The sequence below is a fragment of the Desmodus rotundus genome, chromosome 9 (assembly GCF_022682495.2).
Source record: "Desmodus rotundus isolate HL8 chromosome 9, HLdesRot8A.1, whole genome shotgun sequence".
Classification (NCBI taxonomy): Eukaryota; Metazoa; Chordata; class Mammalia; order Chiroptera; family Phyllostomidae; genus Desmodus; species Desmodus rotundus.
Window position 1 is genome coordinate 93,794,488 of NC_071395.1, and position 21,562 is coordinate 93,816,049.

General features: G+C 39.5%; 1 protein-coding gene and 1 pseudogene across 2 annotated transcripts in view; both read left to right on the top strand.

Moving 5' to 3' along the window:
* USP32 (ubiquitin specific peptidase 32) overlaps positions 1-14,888 on the top strand; it is a 137,493-nt gene extending 122,605 nt beyond the window's left edge. For both annotated transcript variants that reach the window (XM_024572877.3, XM_024572879.3), the window contains exons 28-34: positions 3,465-3,551; positions 4,425-4,545; positions 8,732-8,923; positions 9,971-10,259; positions 11,316-11,740; positions 12,111-12,203; positions 12,663-14,888. In XM_024572877.3, the coding sequence (XP_024428645.2) occupies positions 3,465-3,551; positions 4,425-4,545; positions 8,732-8,923; positions 9,971-10,259; positions 11,316-11,740; positions 12,111-12,203; positions 12,663-12,836 (1,381 nt within the window). In that variant the 3' untranslated portion in view covers positions 12,837-14,888. The remainder of the gene's footprint in view (positions 1-3,464; positions 3,552-4,424; positions 4,546-8,731; positions 8,924-9,970; positions 10,260-11,315; positions 11,741-12,110; positions 12,204-12,662) is intronic.
* On the top strand, positions 846-2,857 carry LOC112316454 (cyclin-A2 pseudogene; annotated as a pseudogene).
* Positions 14,889-21,562: the final 6,674 nt, after the last annotated feature.

Genomic DNA, 21,562 nt, shown 5'->3' on the forward strand with positions numbered 1-21,562 from the left:
TCTAGTGTCTAATAATTCTTTCATTCACTAATCCCTCCTGCTAATGCTTTAAATGCTTCAGATAATATCCTTGACTTTTGTTACTGCAAAAGTAGAGAGTATGAAATCGCCAGGAAATTTGTGTCATCTCAACCCTCTGAAATTCAGATTGGGAACAATAGGGTGCATATCTGTCTATATATGAACACTAAAAAAGTCTCATGCCATAACAAATAATTCAGTTGGATTATTTCTATACTGTGTCATTTTAATGTGGAATAATTTCATAAATCTAGTTAAAGAAAATAAACATCTCACCCTAGCCAGGTTTCTCAGTTGGTTAGAGCATCATCCTGCTATGCCAAGTTAGCAGGTTCAACCCCCCAGTCAGCGCACATACAAGAATCAACCAGTGAATGTATAAATAAGTGAAACAAATCAGTTTCCCCCTCAGTCTCTTCCTCCCTCCCTCCTCCTCCCTCCTTCCCTTCCTCTCTCTCTCTAAAAACTAATTTTAAAAAAGAGCCCTGGGTGGTATGGCTCAGTGGATTGAGCGCCAAACTGCAAACCAAAGGGTTGCAGGTTTGATTCCCAGTCAGGGTACATGCTTGGGTTGCAGGGTACGTGCCTGGCCAGGTCTCCAGTAGGGGGCGCTGAAGGGGCGGCCACACATTGATGTTTCTCTCCTTCTTTCTTCCTCCCTTCCCATTTCTAAAAATAAATAAATAAAATCTTTAAAAAAATAATTTTAAAAAAGAAAGGAAAGAAACATCTTCTGTAGCATTGCTAAAAGTATTTACTTCTAACAAACATTGGGATTATGATACCTTATTTTCAGTTGAATTGCAGATCATTTTCTTGCTATCATGGTGCAAGTGAGAGTTCTGCTTGTATGTGAACTGAGTAAAGAAGTTTTATTAGCTAATAGATTATTTGTTGTGGTATGGGGTCTTTCAATGGTTAAATGAGGCTTAAGGTAAATAAATCTTAAAGGAAAACTTCAAATAATAGATAAGCAACTTAGTTGATAACTGTTGTGTTTAGTAAACTCTGAGGACTTTTTCCAGGGCTTGTCAGTGAATTGGATGTGGAATATGAGGAAAAGAGGGGTCCAAGTTAGGTTTTCAGCCAGAGCAATTGTTTGTGAATGGTGGTAACTTTTAATGAAATGAGGAAGACTGGAGAAGGAGCAGGTTTTGGGAAGAGATAACAGGAGTCAAATTAAATTCAAAATATGTTATATTTTCAAGTGGGAAATAGACTTTAAGTGTCTTTGTTAGAAATAGAAATATAGGTGTCATCAATAAATAATTGGTGTTTAAAGCCTTGGGACTAGATGATACCGTTTAAACAGTAAAAATTAGATAGAGAAAATGCCCAAGATCTAATTCCTGATACATTCCAACATTTAGAGGTTGAAAAGAGGAGGAAGAGGCAACAAGGGAGATTGAGGACATTCACACATGCTTTAGGGGAGTGGAGATTAAATGTAGTGGGTTACATGGAGAAACAGCCAGACATCACCAACAGTATGAGGGCTATCCTTCTGGACTGGTTAGTTGAAGTAGGAGAAAAATATAAAGTACAGAATGAGATCCTGTACTTGGCTGTGAACTACATCAATAGGTTCCTTTCATCCATGTCTTTGCTGAGAGGAAAAGCAGCTTGTGGGCACTGCTGCTGTGCAGTTAGCCTCAAAGTTTGAAGAAATATACGCCCAGAAGCAGCAGAGTTTGTACATATTACAGATGATACCTACACCAAGAAACAAGTTCTAAGAGTGGAGCTTCTCATTCTGAAAGTCCTTGCTTTTGACTTGGCTGCACCAGCAGTAAGTCAGTTTTTCACCCAATACTTTCTGCACAAGCCTGTGAACTGCAAAGTTGAAAGTTTAGCAATGTTAGGAGAGTTAAGTTTGAGAGATGCTGACCCATACCTTAAGTATTTGACATCAGTTTCTGCCAGAGTAGCCTTTCATCTAGCACTCTACACAGTCACAGGACAGAGCTGGCCTGAATCCTTGGTACAAAAGACATGATGTACCCTGGAAAGTCTGAAGCTTTGTGTCCTGGACCCTCACCAGGCCTGCTTTCAGGGCACCACAGCACACACAACAGTCAGTGAGAGAACAGTACAAAAACTCCAAGTTCTCTGGTAACCAGAGACACCACTTGAGTAACAGTGAAAGAATACATTTGTTTTCTAAGGTTTTAATTTTACAGTAATTTCTGAATACAAAAGCTATGGTCAAGTACAAATTATGGTATCTGTTGCTTTTTAAATGGTTTTAATTTGTGTATCTTTTATACATGTAACTATCTTAGATACGTGGCTAGTTTTAAAGCTAACTTTAACTTTTTGTTAAAGTATTAAGATGCCAGCTGTCATGATAAGAATAAGAATTAATAGATTGATTTGTATAACTTGGTTTGTAGGTCAAATAAATAAATAAACAAACAAATAAAGCTTCTAAGCCCTGGCCAGGTAGCTCACTTAGTTAGAGCATCGATCCAATACGCCAAGGTTGTGGGTTCAATCCCCTGTCAGGGCACATACAAGAATCAATCAATGAATGCATAAATAAGGGGAACAACAAATCAATGTTTCTCTCTCTCTCTCTCTTTCTTTCCTTCCTCCCTACTCCCTTTCTCTCCCTTCCCCTCTCTCTAAAATCAAGAAATAAAAAAAAATTTTTTTTAAAGGCTTCTAGCCCTGGCTGGTGTGGCTCAGTAGATTGAGTACCAGCCTGCAAACCAAAAGGTCACTTGTTCGATTCCCAGTCAGAACACATACATGGGTTGCTGGTCAGGTCCCCGGTTGGGGGGTGTGTGTGAGACAACTGATTGATGTTTCTCTCGCACATCGATGTTTCTTTCCCTCTCTTTCTCCCTCCCTTACCCTCTCTCTAAAAACAAATAAATAAAATCTTTTTTTTTTAGTTTTAATTTTGTATTGTTATTCAATTACAGTTGTGTGCCTTTTCTCCCCATCCCTCCACCCCACCCCAGAAATAAATAAAATCTTTAAAAAATAAAATAAAATAAGCTTCTAAATAAATAGTCAACTTTTCTAAAAACCATTATGATCTTTCAGTTTTCTGTGGTATGTCAATGTTCTTGTCATGGAAAGGTCTAATTACTTTAGTTTAATGTGAATTAAGTCTTCTGATAGGATTAGAGCTGAAGGATAATTGGTATTTGATTAGATTATCCTGTAAAATTTGTGTGGGCCACATGAACCCTCAGAGACATCTGGCAGTCTAGCACATCTACACTTCTGTAAGCAGGGATACATCATGGGAACCCTGAGTGTGGTTGGTACAGGGCATAGCTAATGGGTTAGGGGAAGTAGCATAGAGCTGAAAATGTGAGCATACTGCCATGACAAATGCCCCTTCCCAGAGTTACTTCATGGGAAGATGAAAAAGAGTTGAGACCTCAGATCAGAAATGTTTCTTATACTCTTTGGTTTATGTTCTGTTTCAGTGATGACAGTATGGGCTATCAATATCCATTCACTCTACGAGTTGTACAGAAAGATGGGAACTCCTGTGCTTGGTGCCCATGGTATAGGTAAAGTGACCTTCTGCAAAAGAAAATTTTTAGTGAAATTGCAGCTCCAGATAATATACCTTTTTCATAAGATTTCCAGGTTTCAGACGTAATAATGAATAATGAGAAACTTGAAATAAACTTGGGAATTGTTCATTCATCTCTTCATTGTGAGGTCTGTAGCTTACGTTTTACTCTTGAGACGTAGCTGGTTTTATAAACTCTACAATCTTGTCAAATTCATAGTTAATGATCAACATTTATTTTCCTCTGTCTTCTGCTCCTTAATTATAAATTAATTTAGCAATTCTGAGCCCAGTAGAGTGTAGTCTACTTACTAGACCTTGCTGGAAGTCTGTTTGGGTTTTTAGAAGAGTTATGAAGATTGATTGGTCAATATAATTCCAGGTTGGAAAATGCCTAAGTACTGAAATCAGCCTTCAGAAGACTGTGATAAACTTAACAAATTGAGTTTAACATAGTCATTGGAACCATGGCTTTGTCATGGTTGCTGCCCCACCCCACAAATTTTTATATACATTTATTTAATGTGTCATTTTACAAAAGGAAATGGGTGGTGTTGTACCAGATAAATTGTCCTCAGAACGTGAAATAACTGAATTTAGAATTTCTTTAGGGGTGTGTTACCTCAAATATCCAATTCTCATATTATTTCTTTGCCACAGAGACTTGAGAATTGATAAGCAGGATTCCCTGAAATACTAATAATTATTAATACATATTTGTAAATTTATCAGTCTCAAATAAGAAGCCCATAACAAGTTGTGAAGCCCAAGAAGGGATGTAGGGAAGTAGAAAGGGAGAATATTTCTGATAAAGAAAATTTTGTTTGCTTTATGATTATTTTTCCTCAGTATATTTTTCCCCCTTTAGATTTTGCAGAGGCTGTAAAATTGACTGTGGGGAAGACAGAGCTTTCATTGGAAATGCCTATATTGCTGTAGATTGGGACCCCACGGCCCTTCACCTCCGCTACCAAACATCACAGGAAAGGGTAAGTGCCCAGTGCCACCATAAGATGGTGGTTTTTATATGTAAAAATTTTCCCAGTTTAACTATACCTTGCCATTTCTGTTTTAGATAATTTAAGTACAACCAGAAAAACATTCATTGGCATTCTCTGTGGCATTTTATATACTGACTTGATTACATGGATGTTTCGGTTTTCCCACTTCTAGAGATAATTCTATTGGGGCTTTAAAGTTCAAAAATACCATTAATAAGTAAATTCTGTAACAAAATTCTAGGTGTAATTCAGAAATCATATTCTTTGGCCATGACATACCAATCAGTAAATATCTCCCTGTGTGTTATTAATTATTATTATCAAAACTGTAGCACTTGGTAACCACAGTTTCTTAGCTCAAATGCATGTCTGCTGTAGCTCCTACTTTTAATAGGTATAGTGATTAGAAAAATTAGAGAAAGGATTGAATGTTTCAGGACTGGACTATCTCAATGGTTATTCACACTTGTTATTCCTCTACTGCCATGCTCTGGCCAGAGCAATTTTTAAATTTTGAAAATATTACTTCAAGAAAGAAGACTAACTCCATTTGTAAAAATGTTTGCCAAATGCTATTTGAAAAATAGACTGACTAGGTAGCTTGTGGGAAGAGATAAGATGAATCTGATGAAGGGACAACAAGCTGTAGAATCAAAGGAATTTTGCCCTGGCTGGTGTGGCTCAGTGGATTGAGGTCTGGCCTGCGAAATTAAAGGGTCGCTGGTTTGATTCCCAGTCAGGGTACATACATGCCTGGGTCGTGGGCCAGGTTTCCAGTAGAGGGGCTCATGAGAGACAACCACATATTGATGTTTCTCTCTCTCCCTCCCTTCCCCTCTAAAAATAAATAAAATCTTTTTTAAAAAAAAAATTTTTTTAGTCACATGAAGAATTGTAGTGGCGTTTGCATTTATGTAGCTCTTGATGGAAATTTCCTTTACTGTTTCTTAGAGTGTTCCCTTCAGGTAGGTTAATATTGACAATTGATTTTTCTGCCTTTTTGTGCTATTGAGGAGTAGGAAAACTACCAATTCCAAACCTAGTTTGATAGTTCCCTTTTTGGATCTCCCTCAGTATGTCCCCACATACCCCAAAGCTCCTGGAAACTCTCTCTAGCCAAGGACAAGTGTAATTTGTGGATATTTGCCAAATAAAAGACCAGTGGGCTAAAGGACGTCAAAGAGCAGTTAGTCTAGTAGATCATGCTCCCTGAAGCAAGGTAATTCAATAACTTCAACCATGCTTCATTTGAAGAGGGAAAATTGTGGCAATTGATAGAAAGATTCCTAAATCTTTGTCAGCACAAAATCTGACAGGACATTATTACAAGTCAATCCTGTCAAAGATGAAAAATTATTTGGCTCTGTAAACCTCTTTCCTTTTTTAACAAGCCCAGTGTCAATCTGAAAAGTTCTGGAGGACATCCCTCTAATAGGAAGAAAGGCTTACGTGACTTGTTAAATCTCACCCCATTTCCACTTTCAGTGCTGTTAGGACACCATGGAAACCAAGTTACAATTGAGATATTTTGCCTTGCTTGGGAGGTGGAGCCACATGACTGATTTCTTCCTACATAATATTTCTTCCTACATGTGGTTTCTGTGTGTGCTTGGAGAGTCACGTAGACAAACGAGGTAGTTTAAAGAGTATTGCCTGTATGCTTTATACTTTAATTTATCCTAGGGAAATACTCTGTATTTGCTGACACAAATCTTTATTGTAGCATTTTTTAGAATAGTCAAAAATTAGAAATAAATTATATTTGTCCCACATTAGAGTATAAAGCGTGATACAGTAATTGGATAAAATATTATGCAGTTATTGAAAATGATGATTACCAGGAGTTTTTGCTGACATATGTGGGAAGATACTTATGGTATCATGGTTGTTTATTTCAAAAGGAAGGCAGAAAGTTGCATATACTGAAAAATCTCTTCAGGATAAAAAAAATACTATTTCGGAAAAGGACAAAAGAAAATCTGCCAATGTTTTGACAGTGTTTGCCTTTGTATTAAGAATAGAAAAGCTTCCCTGCCTTTGTACATTTTTTGCTGCTTTCCAAAATTTCTATGTGAATGTTTTATTTGCTAAGCAGAAAAAAAATAGAGAGGCAAGCGCAAGTGCTCTCCCCTACCGCACCCCACGATTTGGATGTCATATTCCTCAATAGAAAATTAAACTAGGTCACTTCTTAGAGCTCTCTCTATTTCTAATAGTCTTATAATGTATGAAAGCTGTTACTTCATTCCTTATGTTTTGGGTTAAGGATGACTTTTCAAGCAACTTAGAAAAAGAGGAAGAGGGTGCCAATAAGTAATTTAGAATATTTGAATAATAGTAGAAAACCTGGCAGTGGATCCCAAGAGGTAAAGGGAATCTTTGTCATTTAGGGAAATTTTGTTGATAAATAAAAATTATTGTCAGCCCACAAATTTGGTGTTTTTTTTTTTAAATCAGTCTTCCTGTCTCCATCTAGCTCTATAGCCTGTGTGTTCTGTAGAAAATATAGTCAATAAAAATCAACATTTTTTATTAACTTACTGTAATGTGTGGTTGGCCGTAAAGCATCCTTGGGAGAGCTAATTGAGGTAATGTTTAACCAGTTATGAGAAAAGAAACACTACTGAATTTGATACATCTCTTTTCCTACTCAAATTCCAACAACCGTGATACAGCATATTTGTTTGTTTTGAGAATGTTATTTTTTCCCTTGGATGACCAGCTCTAAAGATGATGAAAGTTAATATCAGAAAAGAAATCAGTGACCCAAAATCAAGCCATATATCCCTTTCTGAAACAAAGGAATTTCCTCAAGTTCTCCCTTTTAAATGAGCTCTTTCAAAACAGATGATACAATGCTAAAACCTTCATCCTCGACAGTTTAAAGAAGCATCTGGCAGCCTGTGATTCAGTCATTCTCTCCTGTCAGGAAAATGACACCCCTAAAAACCTATTCTAAACTGCTTGTCCTGAGAATGCTAATTTGTAATGTAGGGAGCCCACTGTTCCCAGTGTTAGTTCAGGAAGGGAAACATAAGGGAAATTGCCTCAGGCAAAGAGAACCAATTCATCTTTTGAAGGGAGGAGTAATTATGGGAGTTATGGACGTGTGTGTGACCTTTGCCACAAAGAGAGCATTTATTGTTGGACTTGTATTCCAGACTCCACCCTGGGATGAAAAGATCCCTGTGTGAAGTCTCACGGTAGCATTCATACTCCTCATACTATGCCTCCCTCACCATGGTTTTTGGTTGCTTATTAAGTGACAGCCAAGTATCAGAGAGGGAAAAAGTCTTTCTTTTCTGTTGCATTCTAGGCCCCTACCTCTCTCCCTCCTCCTGACCCCACGCCGCCTCCAACACACAGCCTTACACACCTACCCCCTGTTGCTGTCTCTCCTTTCTTATACCTACCATCTTCTTGCTCCAAAGCCTAGCCTGTTGGTTAACAAGACCACAGAAGTTTGGCAGGTATTTGGGGCCTTCTCAACAAAATTCGGCTCTTTGAGCCTAGTGTTCTTTTATTGCAGTCTCAGATAAAGAGGCCCCTTGAGGTAGGGAGATAGGTAATGATACACATTGTATTCTGATAACTCTGTGCTATATAGTATCAATATGCAAATGAGTTGTAACCTGTGGGGTTTAACGTTCTTGTGTATTGTTTTCTCATGGGGAGCTTTTCTGTACCTTTCTTATTTAATTCAGATCTGGCATCTGTGTTCCAGTGATATTATTTCTCTAGCCTCTGTAAAGCCTGCAGAATACTAATAATATTCTTTCTAGTTAAAAAATAAAAGACCTAATCTGAACACCCCTGGCTTGAAGGCCAACTCATATGTAAGCTGTTTTAGGATTTCAGAATTGTAAAATAAATAAGCAATTTCTAATTTCTTTTTGTTTCCATCATTTTGAACCATTCAGAAGTTTTTCAAGAGCTATGGTCATATAAATAGAAATTTAATCTGGGATATTATTGATGTGATGCTTGTGAATAAATGTATAGATGCTGTATTTGCTCAAAGACTTTTAGTCTGGGTTGTATTTTCTTTTTCTTCATGTAGAATAAAACAAGGGTGAATCACCTAGAGGATGATGCATAACCAGGTGACCATTTTAAACTCCCTCCTTCCCTCCCCCGCCCCTTTCCCCCCATTCTTCCTATTCCCTCCACTTAGGTTGTAGATGAGCATGAGAGTGTGGAACAGAGTCGGCGAGCACAAGCTGAGCCCATCAACCTGGACAGCTGTCTCCGTGCTTTCACCAGTGAGGAGGAGCTAGGGGAAAATGAGATGTACTACTGCTCCAAGTGTAAGACCCACTGCTTGGCAACCAAGAAGCTGGATCTCTGGAGACTCCCCCCCATCTTGGTATGTCACAGTCCTGCCTCTGAGAGAGCAAGAGTCTGGCAAAAAGGAAATAAATCATAAATAAATAGTTTTTGTTGTTTTTGAGTATAAAATCCTCTCTGCAGTAATGCTTAAAACACTTTTGCTGTGCACACAGAGATGAATTGTTCTACAGATATTTGCTCCTTCATGCTGCTAAAGAGCAGACAGCCTAAAAAGGAGAGAAAAGTCATACAGACCTGGTGAGCATTTCTGGCTCTAGGGGGAGAGGAAGCTTCAGGCTCATCCTTATTGGTCTATAGAAAAGCAACTCAGCCTGGAGCCTCCAGTTGGCATTGTGCTTGGTCACATGGCGACAGCACACTGCTGAGTTAAGTGTGTATGCACAAGTACACAATTGCAACAGGGCTTATGTGTTCTTTTGAATTTGATTTACTTCTGCCTTCTCCCTTCATGGATTAGGAGACTCTTGTTTGTCAGGAGAGTTTGAAGTGGCAAATCTTCCTATTCATTTAAGAAAGCTTTTTCCTTAAGGGTGGCAGTATCATAACAAGTGGAATTGTAAGGCAGTGGTATCTTTTAACCAGATATCTTTTTCTGTGTGTTTTTTAATTCATGTCTTCTTTCTACTACTCTGAAAGATTGTGAATGTAGGGTTTTATTTTTTTCTTAATCCAGAACAACTCCCAGGTAAGAATGCACAAGTAATTAATAACATTGGTTAGCTAGCTCTAGGGATTGAAACTCAGAAGGGAAGAAGAATGCTGGGGCATTCACTAGTCTCCTTAGAGAGTGTTCATGAATGAATTATGTATGACATTGGAGAGAGAGAGAGAAGTCAGTGGGGGTCATGAACCCAGAAAACAGAGGAGGACATGCAAATATAGGCTCCAAGGATGTTGAATAAATTTAGAAAGAGATATACACAGGCTATGGAATTAGGGAGATTACCATGTTAGCCATAGAGTGAAAGGACAGTGGCTCAACTGTGTTACATAATAAAATAAATTCTTTTCTTGTATCTTCAGAACCCTTTAACCCAAGTGTTTTCTACCTTTTCTTCTCCAGATTATTCACCTTAAACGATTTCAATTTGTAAATGGCCGATGGATAAAATCACAGAAAATTGTTAAATTTCCTCGTGAAAGTTTTGACCCTAGTGCTTTTTTGGTACCAAGAGACCCAGTTCTCTGCCAACGGAAACCACTCACACCCCAGGGGGATGACCTCTCTGAGACCAGGGTTCCAGCAGGAGAGATGAAGAAAGTGGATGTGCAGAACTCAGCAGGGGAAGAGGATGGGCTCTTGAGTAAGAGCCCATCCTCACTCAGCGCAAACATCATCAGTAGCCCTAAAGGTGAAGAAACCTAGGGGGACTTCATGAAGCCCAGGCATCGCCCTGAGGGGAGCTTCCCTGGGACCCCTGTAGGCTGCATGCTTCCCTCTCCCTTCCACTCTCAAGCAACAGCTTAACAAGATGGAACAAACTTACCTAGAATCACACCTATCTAAATGTGAACTATATGACTTTTAGTAAGACATACAGCCTCCCTAAATCTATTTTTTCATTTGTAAAATGGAGATAATACTAAATTGACAGAGTGCAAGGATTTCATATGTCAGGAGTGAATCACTTTACATAATGCCTGACATACAGTGAACATGAATGGTAGCTGTCATCCTAGTTGCCTATGGCAGAGGTTCTCCAAGTGTGGTCCAGGAACCCCTGTGGAGTCCCTGAGACCCAAAACTATTTTCATAAAAATACTTCTCACTGTTGTTCTCTCACAAGTGTGCAGTGAGGTCACAGCTAGCATGATAGGATGATATCATCAGTGAAATGTGTCTTTGTATATTATATATGGTGAATATTGATAGATATAACCCATAAAACAGAAGTTCTAGAGGATCAGCAATTTTTAAGCGTATGGAAGGAAGTAGGCAAGGCTATGACCAAAAAGTTTAAGACCTTATAGTACTGTTGTGAGAGGCGGAGATAATAGAGTTTCCAATACCATGCCTAGCAATAGTAAGTGCTTAATAATTGGTGGTTGTACTTTTTAATCTAATTTTACAAAGGAGAAGAATATGTATTTGTAAAACTCCTTAGGTCCTTAGTCTAAATAATAATATTTTAAACTGAATCTAACCTAAATCACCTTTCCACTATTTTCTAAGTTCCTGCATGGTAATTTACATTTTCAGGACATTGCTGCATTTTCAGGGCCTGGCATTGAGGAAGACAAGAATGTAACTTATTGGTTACATAATAGGAACTAAAAAGTAGCAAGTCAGGACTCTCGTCTTTACCTTTATATGTATACTTGTGAAGGTGGTTTCAAAATTAACATTTGGTGGCAGGTTTAACTTGTGGCATTTGTATTTTATGAATCTTTCCTTCTCCCTTTGACAGGTTCACCTTCTTCATCAAGGAAAAGTGGAACCAGCTGTCCCTGCAGCAAAAACAGCAGTCCTAACAGCAGCCCACGGACTTTAGGGAGGAGCAAAGGGAGGCTCCGGCTACCCCAGATCGGCAGCAAAAATAAACTGTCGAGTAGTAAGGAGAACTTGGAAGCCAGCAAAGACAATGGGGCTGGGCAAGTCTGTGAGCTGGCTGATGCCTTGAGCCGAGGGCACGCACTGGGGGGCAGCCAACCTGAGTTGGTCACCCCTCAGGACCATGAAGTAGCTTTGGCCAATGGATTTCTTTATGAACATGAGGCATATGGCAATGGCTACAGCAATGGGCAACTTGAAAACCACAGTGAAGAAGACAGCACCGATGACCAAAGAGAAGATACCCACGTTAAGCCTATTTATAATCTATATGCAATTTCGGTGAGTGGTTTGTTGTATGGTTTTCAGAATGATCTGCATTTTTCAGTGGGTTTTTTTGTTCATCTTCATTATTCATTCATCACTTTTTCAGGGCTTGCTTATTTGCTAGGCATTGAGCTTGGTGATAGACAAAGTAAGCAGCAGGTATCTTGGCCTTTTGGATAAAATTCAAGACGCTCACAGAGTAATGTGGGGAATAATTATGTAATCATTATAACTGGAGTCGTAGGTTCAAGTTATTCACAATTGTGCGTTCCTAAGGAATTTTTGCTTTCTAAAAGAATAATTACAACTATAAAATTTTTAGGTTTGGAGCTTTTAAATTTTGAATTTTGCTTTTAATATACTTCCACTTTCTTCTCTCTTGCAGTGCCATTCAGGAATTCTGGGCGGGGGCCATTATGTCACTTATGCCAAAAACCCAAACAGCAAGTGGTACTGTTACAATGACAGCAGCTGTAAGGTAAATATCCCCACTCTTTGAATAAAATAAACAGAAATATCAACAGTTCTAGGGGATATTTGTTGAAATAATGTCCTTACTCCTAAATAGAAATAGAATTTTCTGTTTGAAGCAGTATCTAAATACCGTTAGTATTAAAGGGACAAAAGTGATATGCAGAGGAGAGAATGAAAACGTGAGTAGTAAGGGGGAAAAGTTCTCGTCTTTTGAGCTATTAGGGTTTGATAGGGGATTCTGGTCATTCTTTTTAACTTGTCTGTAGTCACAATATTTTCCCTAAAACAGATACTGAAAATAATGGGGTTTATTTCAGGGGCAGTTATGAGACAGCCAAAATATTAAGCTAATTGAAGCAAACAGGTTTAGTAATTAAGGAGTGTTGGTCCTCCCTTTCCTGGCAAGGATTAGGAGCGAGCCAAGAGATGGCTTTTTTATTTAAGGCTTTTCTTGTCCCTTCAGGAACTTCACCCTGATGAAATTGACACCGACTCTGCCTACATTCTTTTCTATGAGCAGCAGGGGATAGACTATGCACAATTTCTGCCAAAGATTGACGGCAAAAAGATGGCAGACACAAGCAGCATGGACGAAGACTTTGAGTCTGATTACAAAAAGTACTGTGTGTTACAGTAAAGCTACCGCTCTGGCTGCTAGACAGGCTGGTGGTGAGAGAGATGACTCCCTGTGGCTAACATTTGGCAAAAGCATCACTGAAAGGCAAGCTAAATGTAGTTATTTTATCCTGTGACCCTGAAGCACAAAATAAAAATCCTAATTAAAGTAATAGCAGTTAACATAACAGTAGTAATAAATTGGTTTGGAAGTGTCTCACACAAGTTCTCTGGTAGAGAACTTTCAGGCAGAGTCGACCGTTAGCCTGTAAACAAAAGGGTTTGGCACCAGCCACCTGGGACCAAATAAGAACTAAATTGTGCTTGTTCAGATGTGAAGAAATATGTAGTGAGTATAGAGTTTACCAATGATCATAACAAAATACTAAGAATTTCCTTGGAGTCAAAGTAAAACAAAAAATTATAGTGTTGTCTGGGGACGACACGATAACGCTACCTCCTTTTTCCTGAAGTTTTATTCCATTGTATTGACAAGATGGAGAAAGCAAGATCATGAAGGTGTGCAAAGGATTCTTATGGCATGGACACAGATTTTTCAATTTATTTTTTAAAGCGTTTCCCACTTTTTATGTCTTTTTTGTTTTTGTTGTGTTTTTGTTGGAGACACAACCAGTCATGGTGGCAGAGCCATATATAGTCAGTCAGTCTGAAAGGGAGAACCTCTTAGGGCTGTGTGCCTTCTACCCAGGGCCTTGGTTGGAGACACTATAAAGAAAAAAAAGCATCCTGGGAAATGCAGCTAAAATGGCCCTCCAGATAGAGGCATCTTACTTTGGAGGATATTTTAAGTGTCCTCAAAAATGTATTCCACACCCACTGCTGAGTGTGATAGGGTAGTTGCCAACATTTGCACCATCTTCACTTGCATGTGTTGCACAAAGAGCTTCTGAGAGGGAAAATGGCATTAAAGATAAATGGTGTTTCACAATTAGTGGTATTTTACTTTGTTTCTTTGTTTTGCACTTTAAAAAAGGAGAGAGTACATACAAATGAACTTTTCAAAACTTGTTCATATTTGATGGCTATAAGGGCTATAAATTAACTGAATGGGGTATTTTTCCCCATCATATTAAGTTTAAAAACAAAACGCATCTCAAACATTGATAGTGTGTATTTTTAATGAAATTGGTGGTTTTAGAAGTAAACTCCTGTTTTCTTTGCATGTCCATTTTTTTTAATTTTGGTGTTTGTCTTTTTTTAATTTCATAGTAGTGGTCATCAAAAGTTATGTTTCTTTGTTCAGTTTATTTTTTCCTCTGATAATTCAAAACTGGAACAAAAATATAAATGTTATTTATTTCAGTCAGCGTTTTTTTTCTTGTGTTGTTTAAAATATATATTCAAAGTAAATATCTAACTTTTTTTTTCAGTCTTTTTGTATTCACCTGGACCCTAGAAGTTGATTCTCATTAATTGTCAGATTCCATTTCCCTCCCTTCCTCATAGACAGTAGATACCCATGTAATTTAGCATTTGTGTTCTGATATCTGAGGCCAGTTGCTACCCAGTTCTTCTCATAGCACTTGGAAAGGTTCCATGGCTTTCTAAGTTGAAACCCTATTCAGAAGACTATAACTGCAAGTAGGAAGGAGTGGCCTAAATGGTATAATATGATGAAGTCAGACAAAATGTAGACTTTATAGTTTCATGATTTTCAATATATAAAATCTATCCATTCCTACCCAGGCGAGTCCCATGAAAAGATGGAAGATTTTAAATAATTTCCTTGCAGATATTTTATTTAAACAGGTAGCACAATCTACTAATGTTTGATCTGTGTTTGTTATATTGGTTGTAATTAATTTTTTTAATTCATGACTAGCAGAAAATTTATTAAATTAACTATTAACTACATTCACCTTGTAAATTACTGTATAAAACTTGTTGACAATGCACTGACTTTAGAAAGATGTTAATGTACATAAATAGAGTGTAAATAAAATAGTGTTGATGTACTAAAATATGAACTGTATAAAAAAGTATTGGTAATTGTATATGGAGTGTACCTGTTTATCTGTAACTATTATCCAAACAAATTAAATACTGTGATGCATCTATGTGCTCTTTCTCCTCTATACAAGTTAACACCAAAAATGTCAAATTCTTTAGCCTTTCTCTCCGTGACCATGTTTTAATTCCCCTACTTGAATAATACCTCCCTCGCTTAGAGAGTAGATGCTCTGTCTCTGAAATAATGGAAACTGTATTTGACGTAGAACAAGATACCTACACTGACCAGGTAAATTGATTTAAACTTTGCTCACATCCCTGTTAGAAAATTTCTTGGAAGGTGTTGAAGGGGGTGGGGGAAAAGGGTAGAGAGCAGGTGGTGAACTGAGATAACCTGAAGAAAAGTAAGACACCTCATTTGTGTAATGTCTCAAAATGATTCTGAGAAACCAGGGCTGTTTCTCTGGTGGGTCGCCAAAGAGGCAGTTGGCAGCATTGAAGAGGGCCAAAGATTTAGAGCTGGAGGTCCTTCACCCTTAGCCCCTATTTGTCTACCTTTAAACTTAGGATACTGCCCTGGCTGGTGTGGCTCAGTGGATTGAGTACCAGCCTGTGATCCCAAAGGTCACCGATTTGATTCCTAGTCAGGGCACATGCCTGGTTTGTGGGCCAGGTCCCCAGCTGGGCATGCAAGAGGCAACCGATCGATGTATTTCTCATACATCAATGTTGCTCTCCCTCTCTCCCTCCTTCCCTTCTCTCTAAAAATAAATAAAATCTTTTTTTAAAAAAATCTTTAAAATTAGAATACCTACCTCTCAGGCTTATATTAAATAAATGAAATATAAATGCCTGGTACAGTTTCTTGGTAAGTGCTCAGTGAATGTGAAATCTTATCCCCATGAGATTCAATCCTGTTTTCTCTTTTTTTTCTTTTTAAAGATTTTATTACTTTTAGACAGAGGTAAAGGGAGAGAAGAGAGAGGGAAAGAAACATCAATGTGTGGTTGCCCCATCGAGGACCTGGCCCACAACCCAGGCATGTGCCCTGACTGGGAATTGAACCAGAGACCCTTTGCTTTGCAGGCTGGTACTCAATCCACTGAGCCACACCAGCCAGGGCTCAATCCTGTTTTTCAAATACATTTTTTTTTAACTACCTTGCTATACTGATGTTAAAAGAATTTAATAGCTCTCTGCTCGCATTTTCCAAAAACAGGACTACACATTAAAAAATGTATAGAAGGAAACATGTCGAATCAGTAGCAGTGGTAGTTTGTTTAAGAAAACGGAAAAAAAAGAAAAAGGATCCAAAATGTCATCAGAAAGCACAGCTGCTAAAGTGCCAGCCTGTGTTTCTGGCTTTTTAAAACATCTGCCTTGAAAAGAACCAGCGTATGGAGATGGGTAAGCATTTTGTTTCCTGTTTCTGAATGGCCCTGTAAATTGAGAGAGGTCTTCAGTCTCCCAGCCTCTCTGGCTAAGGGTAGCAATTCTCCATGGAATCTCCACTTGGTGGCATTGTTCACTGTGGGTTCCTTAATGGCAGATCCCATTGGAGCAAGTAGGTGAATTGCCACATTTCCTTAATTATGTTAAAGATGAAACATAGAATTTTACTAGGCCAGAGCCAGAATGTGTACCTTAAGGAGCAAAGGTCCCCATTTTCCTTGATGATATACCAGCAGGTTCCTTACTATTGAAATCACAATGTCAAAAATGCACACAGCTCTATGATTAGAGACCCATACAAGACAGAATACAAAGGGGCTGTCTGTAGGTTTACCAAACATCCTGAGCAGTGGGAAGCAAGATAGTAAATAAGAATGCAAAAGCTGTGGCTTCTGGTCAAGATGCAGGTATAGACATCTCGCTCATTGCACAACCATAAGAAGGAGCACAACTAACTTAAAAATGAAAAACACCCAGAACTGTATGGAAATCTGACAACCAAGGATTTAAAGAAGCTATATTCATCCAGATGGATAGGAGGAACAGAGACAGGAGTCGGGGTGGAGAGGACTTGGTGTGGTGGCAGCGAGCCAGGGGTGGAGAGGTGACTAGGCAATGGTGCAGGTGAATGGGCAGCCCCACATTCATATATGGTGTATAAAAATCAGGGAGACACCTTGTGAGCAAACAAGCCCAGCCCCAGGCCAGACCACATGACCCAGGGCCCCAGTGCTGGGGAAAAGAAAGCCTCTAACTTCTGGCTATAAACCCAGTGGGCATTAGGGCAGCAGAAGATACTGCTGGTTTCTCAGGAGAGCACAAATGTGTGCAAACCCACCCACCCTGGGAATTACAACCAGGACAGCAGCTAAAATGGCACTAGTCACACACACGAAGTGGGTGAAGTGACTGGAAATGGGGCAAGGGCCAGGCAAGCGCCTAGAAGTCAGCCAGCATCGGCATTGTTACTTCATCGACCCCTCCCCCACATGGAGCCACAGTTGCCCTGCCCTAGTGAATACCCAAGGCTGTGCCCCATACAACTTAACAGGTACACTAAAATAGAATCAAGACGGCTCTACCTAGTACAGACACAGGGAGGCTGCCGATACAAGCAGAAAAACAAATACAGCTGAAATGAATGAACAGGACAGAACCTCAGTAAAAGAACTAAGTGATGTGGAGATAGCCAACCTATCAGACATAGAGTTCAAAACACTGGTGGTCAGAATGCTCAAAGATCTCACTGAATATAGCAAAAGCATAAGGAAAGAAATGAAGGCTCTACTAAGCGAAATAAAGAAAAATCTACAGGAAACCAACAATGTATGGAAGGAAGCTGGGATTCAGATCAACGATGTGGAACATAAGGAAGAAATAAACATTCAACAAGAACAAAATGAAGAAACAAGAACTCAAAAAAACGAGGAGAGTTTAAGAAAACTCTGGGACATCTCCAAAAGGACCAACATCCAAATCATAGGGGTGCCAGAAGAAGAGCAAAAAATTGAAAACTTATTTGAAAAAAATAGTAAAAGAAAACTTCCCTAATGGCAAAGGAAATAGACATACAAATCCAGGAAGCACAGAGAGTCCCAAACAAGTTGTATCCAAAGGGGTCCATACCAACACACATCATAATTAAAATGTCAAAGGTTAAAGATAAGGAGAGAATCTTAAAAGTAGCAAGAGAAAGGCAGAGAGTTACCTACCTGCAAAGGAGTACCTATAAGACTATCAGCTGGCTTCTGAAAAGAAACTTTGCAGGCAAGAAGGGACCAGCAAGAAATATTCAAAGTGATGTTACGGACCTAAAACCAAGATCATTCTATCCAGCAAAGCCGTCATTTAGAATGGAAGGGCAGATAAAGTGCTTCCCAGACAAGGTAAAGTTAACGAATTTCATCATCACTGAACCCTTATTATATGAAATGTTAAAGGGACTTACTTAGGAAAAAGAAGATCAAAACTATGAGCATTAAAATGACACCAAACTTACAACTATCAACAACTGAACCTAAAAAAATAAATGAACTAAGCAAACAACTAGAACAGGAACAGAATCATAGATATGGAGATTATTTGGAGGGTAATCAGCTGGGAGAAGAAAGGGGGAGAATAGGGGAAAAGGTTTAGGGATCTAGAAGCAGAATTGGGTAGGTACAGAATAGATAGGGATGTTAACAGTATAGGCAATGGAGAAGCCAAAGAACTTACATGCATAACCCATAGACATGATCTAAGGGGGGGTGGGGAAGACTGCTGGAGGGAAGGGGGGAACCAGGCAGAGGAGTCGAAGTGGGGAAAATTGGGACAACTGCAATAGCATAATCAATAAAATATGCTTTAAAAAAAAGAGAGAGAATGCAAGAGTTGCAAACTCAGGAGGCCTATAAGGACCAGGTTGGGAACAGAGTGTAAGAAAAGCAGGTCCAGACATGAATGCAAATGGGACTAGAGGGGACTATGGTGAGTTCTAGGGCCCATCTAAAGGCTCCATTGTTGTCATAAAGGTCAAACATGGTACTGTCCAAATAAAACCTATCTGTAAGCCAGTTACAAGCCACCAGCTTATGCCCTCTGGTAAGTAGAAAGTTCATGGACTTTGAGCCCATTAAGCCTGACACCTATTAGGTATCAATAGTATTCCTTCCTCACCTAGGGAAACAACATGGGTAAAATATAACTATACTGTTATGATCTAGTTAATTATCAGCCCAGAAGAATATAGCTAACATGTGAGCACATAGGAGGTACAGAGATTTGTGTTAGATTCTCCAGGAACAGCAGTTCCCCACCTGGCAATTTATCAGTATTGTAAAATGTGCTTGTTAAATGTACTGATTCCAGGGTCCCACCCATTGTTATATTGTACCTGTGTTCTAGGGTTACCTACACCCAGATTTACGAATTCATCTTCCAATGCAGTCCAAGAATCTGCATTTTAATAAGTTCCTTGGGGAAGATCTTTGGCAGCTAGCTTGCATTTATGGAAACCACTCCTACAGAGAATGAATCGTTACTTCCAGTCTAGTTAGGGAAAGATGATAAGCATATGCACACAGGTAAGGAGGTGTTACAGTAATTAACCAAAGTTCCCTAGGTATAATTGTCTCTGATGAAGTGCTGACTGAGGGCATTAGACAGTAGTTGACAAAGTACTTAGGGAAAACCAAATGGGAAAGGAAGTGAGCTGCACCATGAAGTAAGATTAGCATTTTGTTATCAGAAGAAGGCAAAACAGTCAAGCCATCTACACAGACAAGGGAGCAGAGGTGGTGCATTGCAGAGGTTGTACAGGCCTGTCTGAGCTGAGTTGAAGGTGCACGAGGAGAGTATTAGGAGACAACAGGCAGGCAGAACATGTTGCCCAGGCTTTTGAAGGTCAGACCAGTTATAAGGGTTTCACCTTGTCAAGTATGTTGGTATGGTGGTGAAACCTTTACGTGTGGTTTACTTAAGTATACACTAATCTATTGAAGACCATTTTAATATAAACAAATGTTTTAGCTGTAATTTTTCTGTTTTTCTTACACGCAATCCACTTTTGTTGAAATTTTTCTTGTTAATGAACTTTGGACCTTGCCACAAGCCCAAGAAGAACACAGATGGATATCAGGCTTAAAATGCTCCCAGAAGATCAAGTAACTGGAGGAAAAAGGGAAAGGGAATCAGGCAGGAGGTAGGAGAAAAACTAAAAGGGCCTTGGAAAAGGAGAAAGCATGCCAGAGAGAGGAGGCCAGTCACAGCTGAGTGTGGCCTAGAGAACAGGGTGAGGAGGACCCACAAAGGAGAGTGGGCTGGTGGAGATATCCAAGGCCTTGGGAGCCACAGGGAAGGTGGGGGGTGGGGAGGTGAGGGGTCTTCTTCTTCAGTTCACAGCAAGATCCTCTGTTGTTCATGGTTAAATCCCACTGCTCACTGGGATAATAGATCCCACTGGAAGTAGGGGACTTCCAAATTGGGGGTGAGCAAGGAGTCTCCTCCCAGTAAGGATCAGGAAATGCCTGTGGTCGTCAGAAGCTGCTTAGAGCCCCAACTTCAGAGCAGTCGTGAATGACACCACAGAAAACAATGGACTAGGAATATAGTCTACGATGTTTGCTTTACTCCTTGCACATTGTGTGACCTTGAGCAGGTCACTCATCTCCTCTGCATTGTGAATAGTGAAGGGGTTGCATTAGGCCAGCTTGTATTTTGAAAATGTTGGGACTGGATCCTTTCTTCCAACTACATTTAATCTGAAGGACTGATACTTCAAACAGAGGGGTTGGAGTTGCTCGGGTTGAAGTAAGAGTAAGCGATGAGTTGCTGCTTAATCAACCTTGAGGACTCTGGGTCAAACGTCCACTACAGTACCTTTGACCTCTGAGCATTCAGAAGGTTGGTCACGCAGTGTTACTGCAAAGCCCGAGGAGCTCCCAGACACTTGTTCCCAGCAACAGGAGAGATTCTCCTTGTTTGGTGTGCTGGAAATTGTGGTGGCAGCAGAGTGAATCTTGCCAAACCATTTTGCTACTCTCAGTACATCTGTGTGGGGAGGAAAAGCCAGCCAACTAGGGTGAAGGCCAGTCAGCCTTCCTCCCTGCAGAGACCACAGGTAGCACCTGGGGCTGGGCTTCTTTAGGGAGCCAGCCCCGGGGCCTGTGGCCTTTCATTGTGTCAGTCGGAGAAAGTTACTGCTGCCACTCCTTGTTTGCAGAGCTCCCTCGGACTTGGAGCTGTAAACATCCTCTCACTTTGGGACAGATGGGAAAGGGAGAGGCAGAGTTTATCACTCATACATCAAATGTTTGCTGAATGCTATTGACATAAGAACATTCAAACTTGTAGAAAATTTTTGATGAGTTCATTAGAGTTTATTTGGGCCCAACAGAGGATATGCCTGGAAGGAAGACCTCAACTGACTGAGAAAAATGCTTCAGAGAATGACTGTTTGCAGTTTCTTTTATGCACTTGGATTTAAAGAAGGAATGTAAAGAGTTACATGAAGGTGGGAGAAAGTAAGGTGGGGGCTGGATTATAGGATTGTTAAGATTATGTGTTCATCAGCATGGTTATGCTTCCCAGGGTCTGAAAAATAATGTTTATTTTATTTTTTAATTATATTTTATTGTTTATGCTATTATGGTTGTCCCAATTGTCCTCCTTTTTCCCTCTCCATCCAGCCCCCCCACTCCCTCAGGCAATCCCCAAACTGTTGTCCATGTCCATGGATCATGTGTCTGTATTCTTTGCCTAATCTCTTCACCCTCTTTCAACCAGTTGCCACCTCCCCCCTCCTCTCTTCCAGCTGTCAGTCTGTTCCATGATTCTATGCCTCTG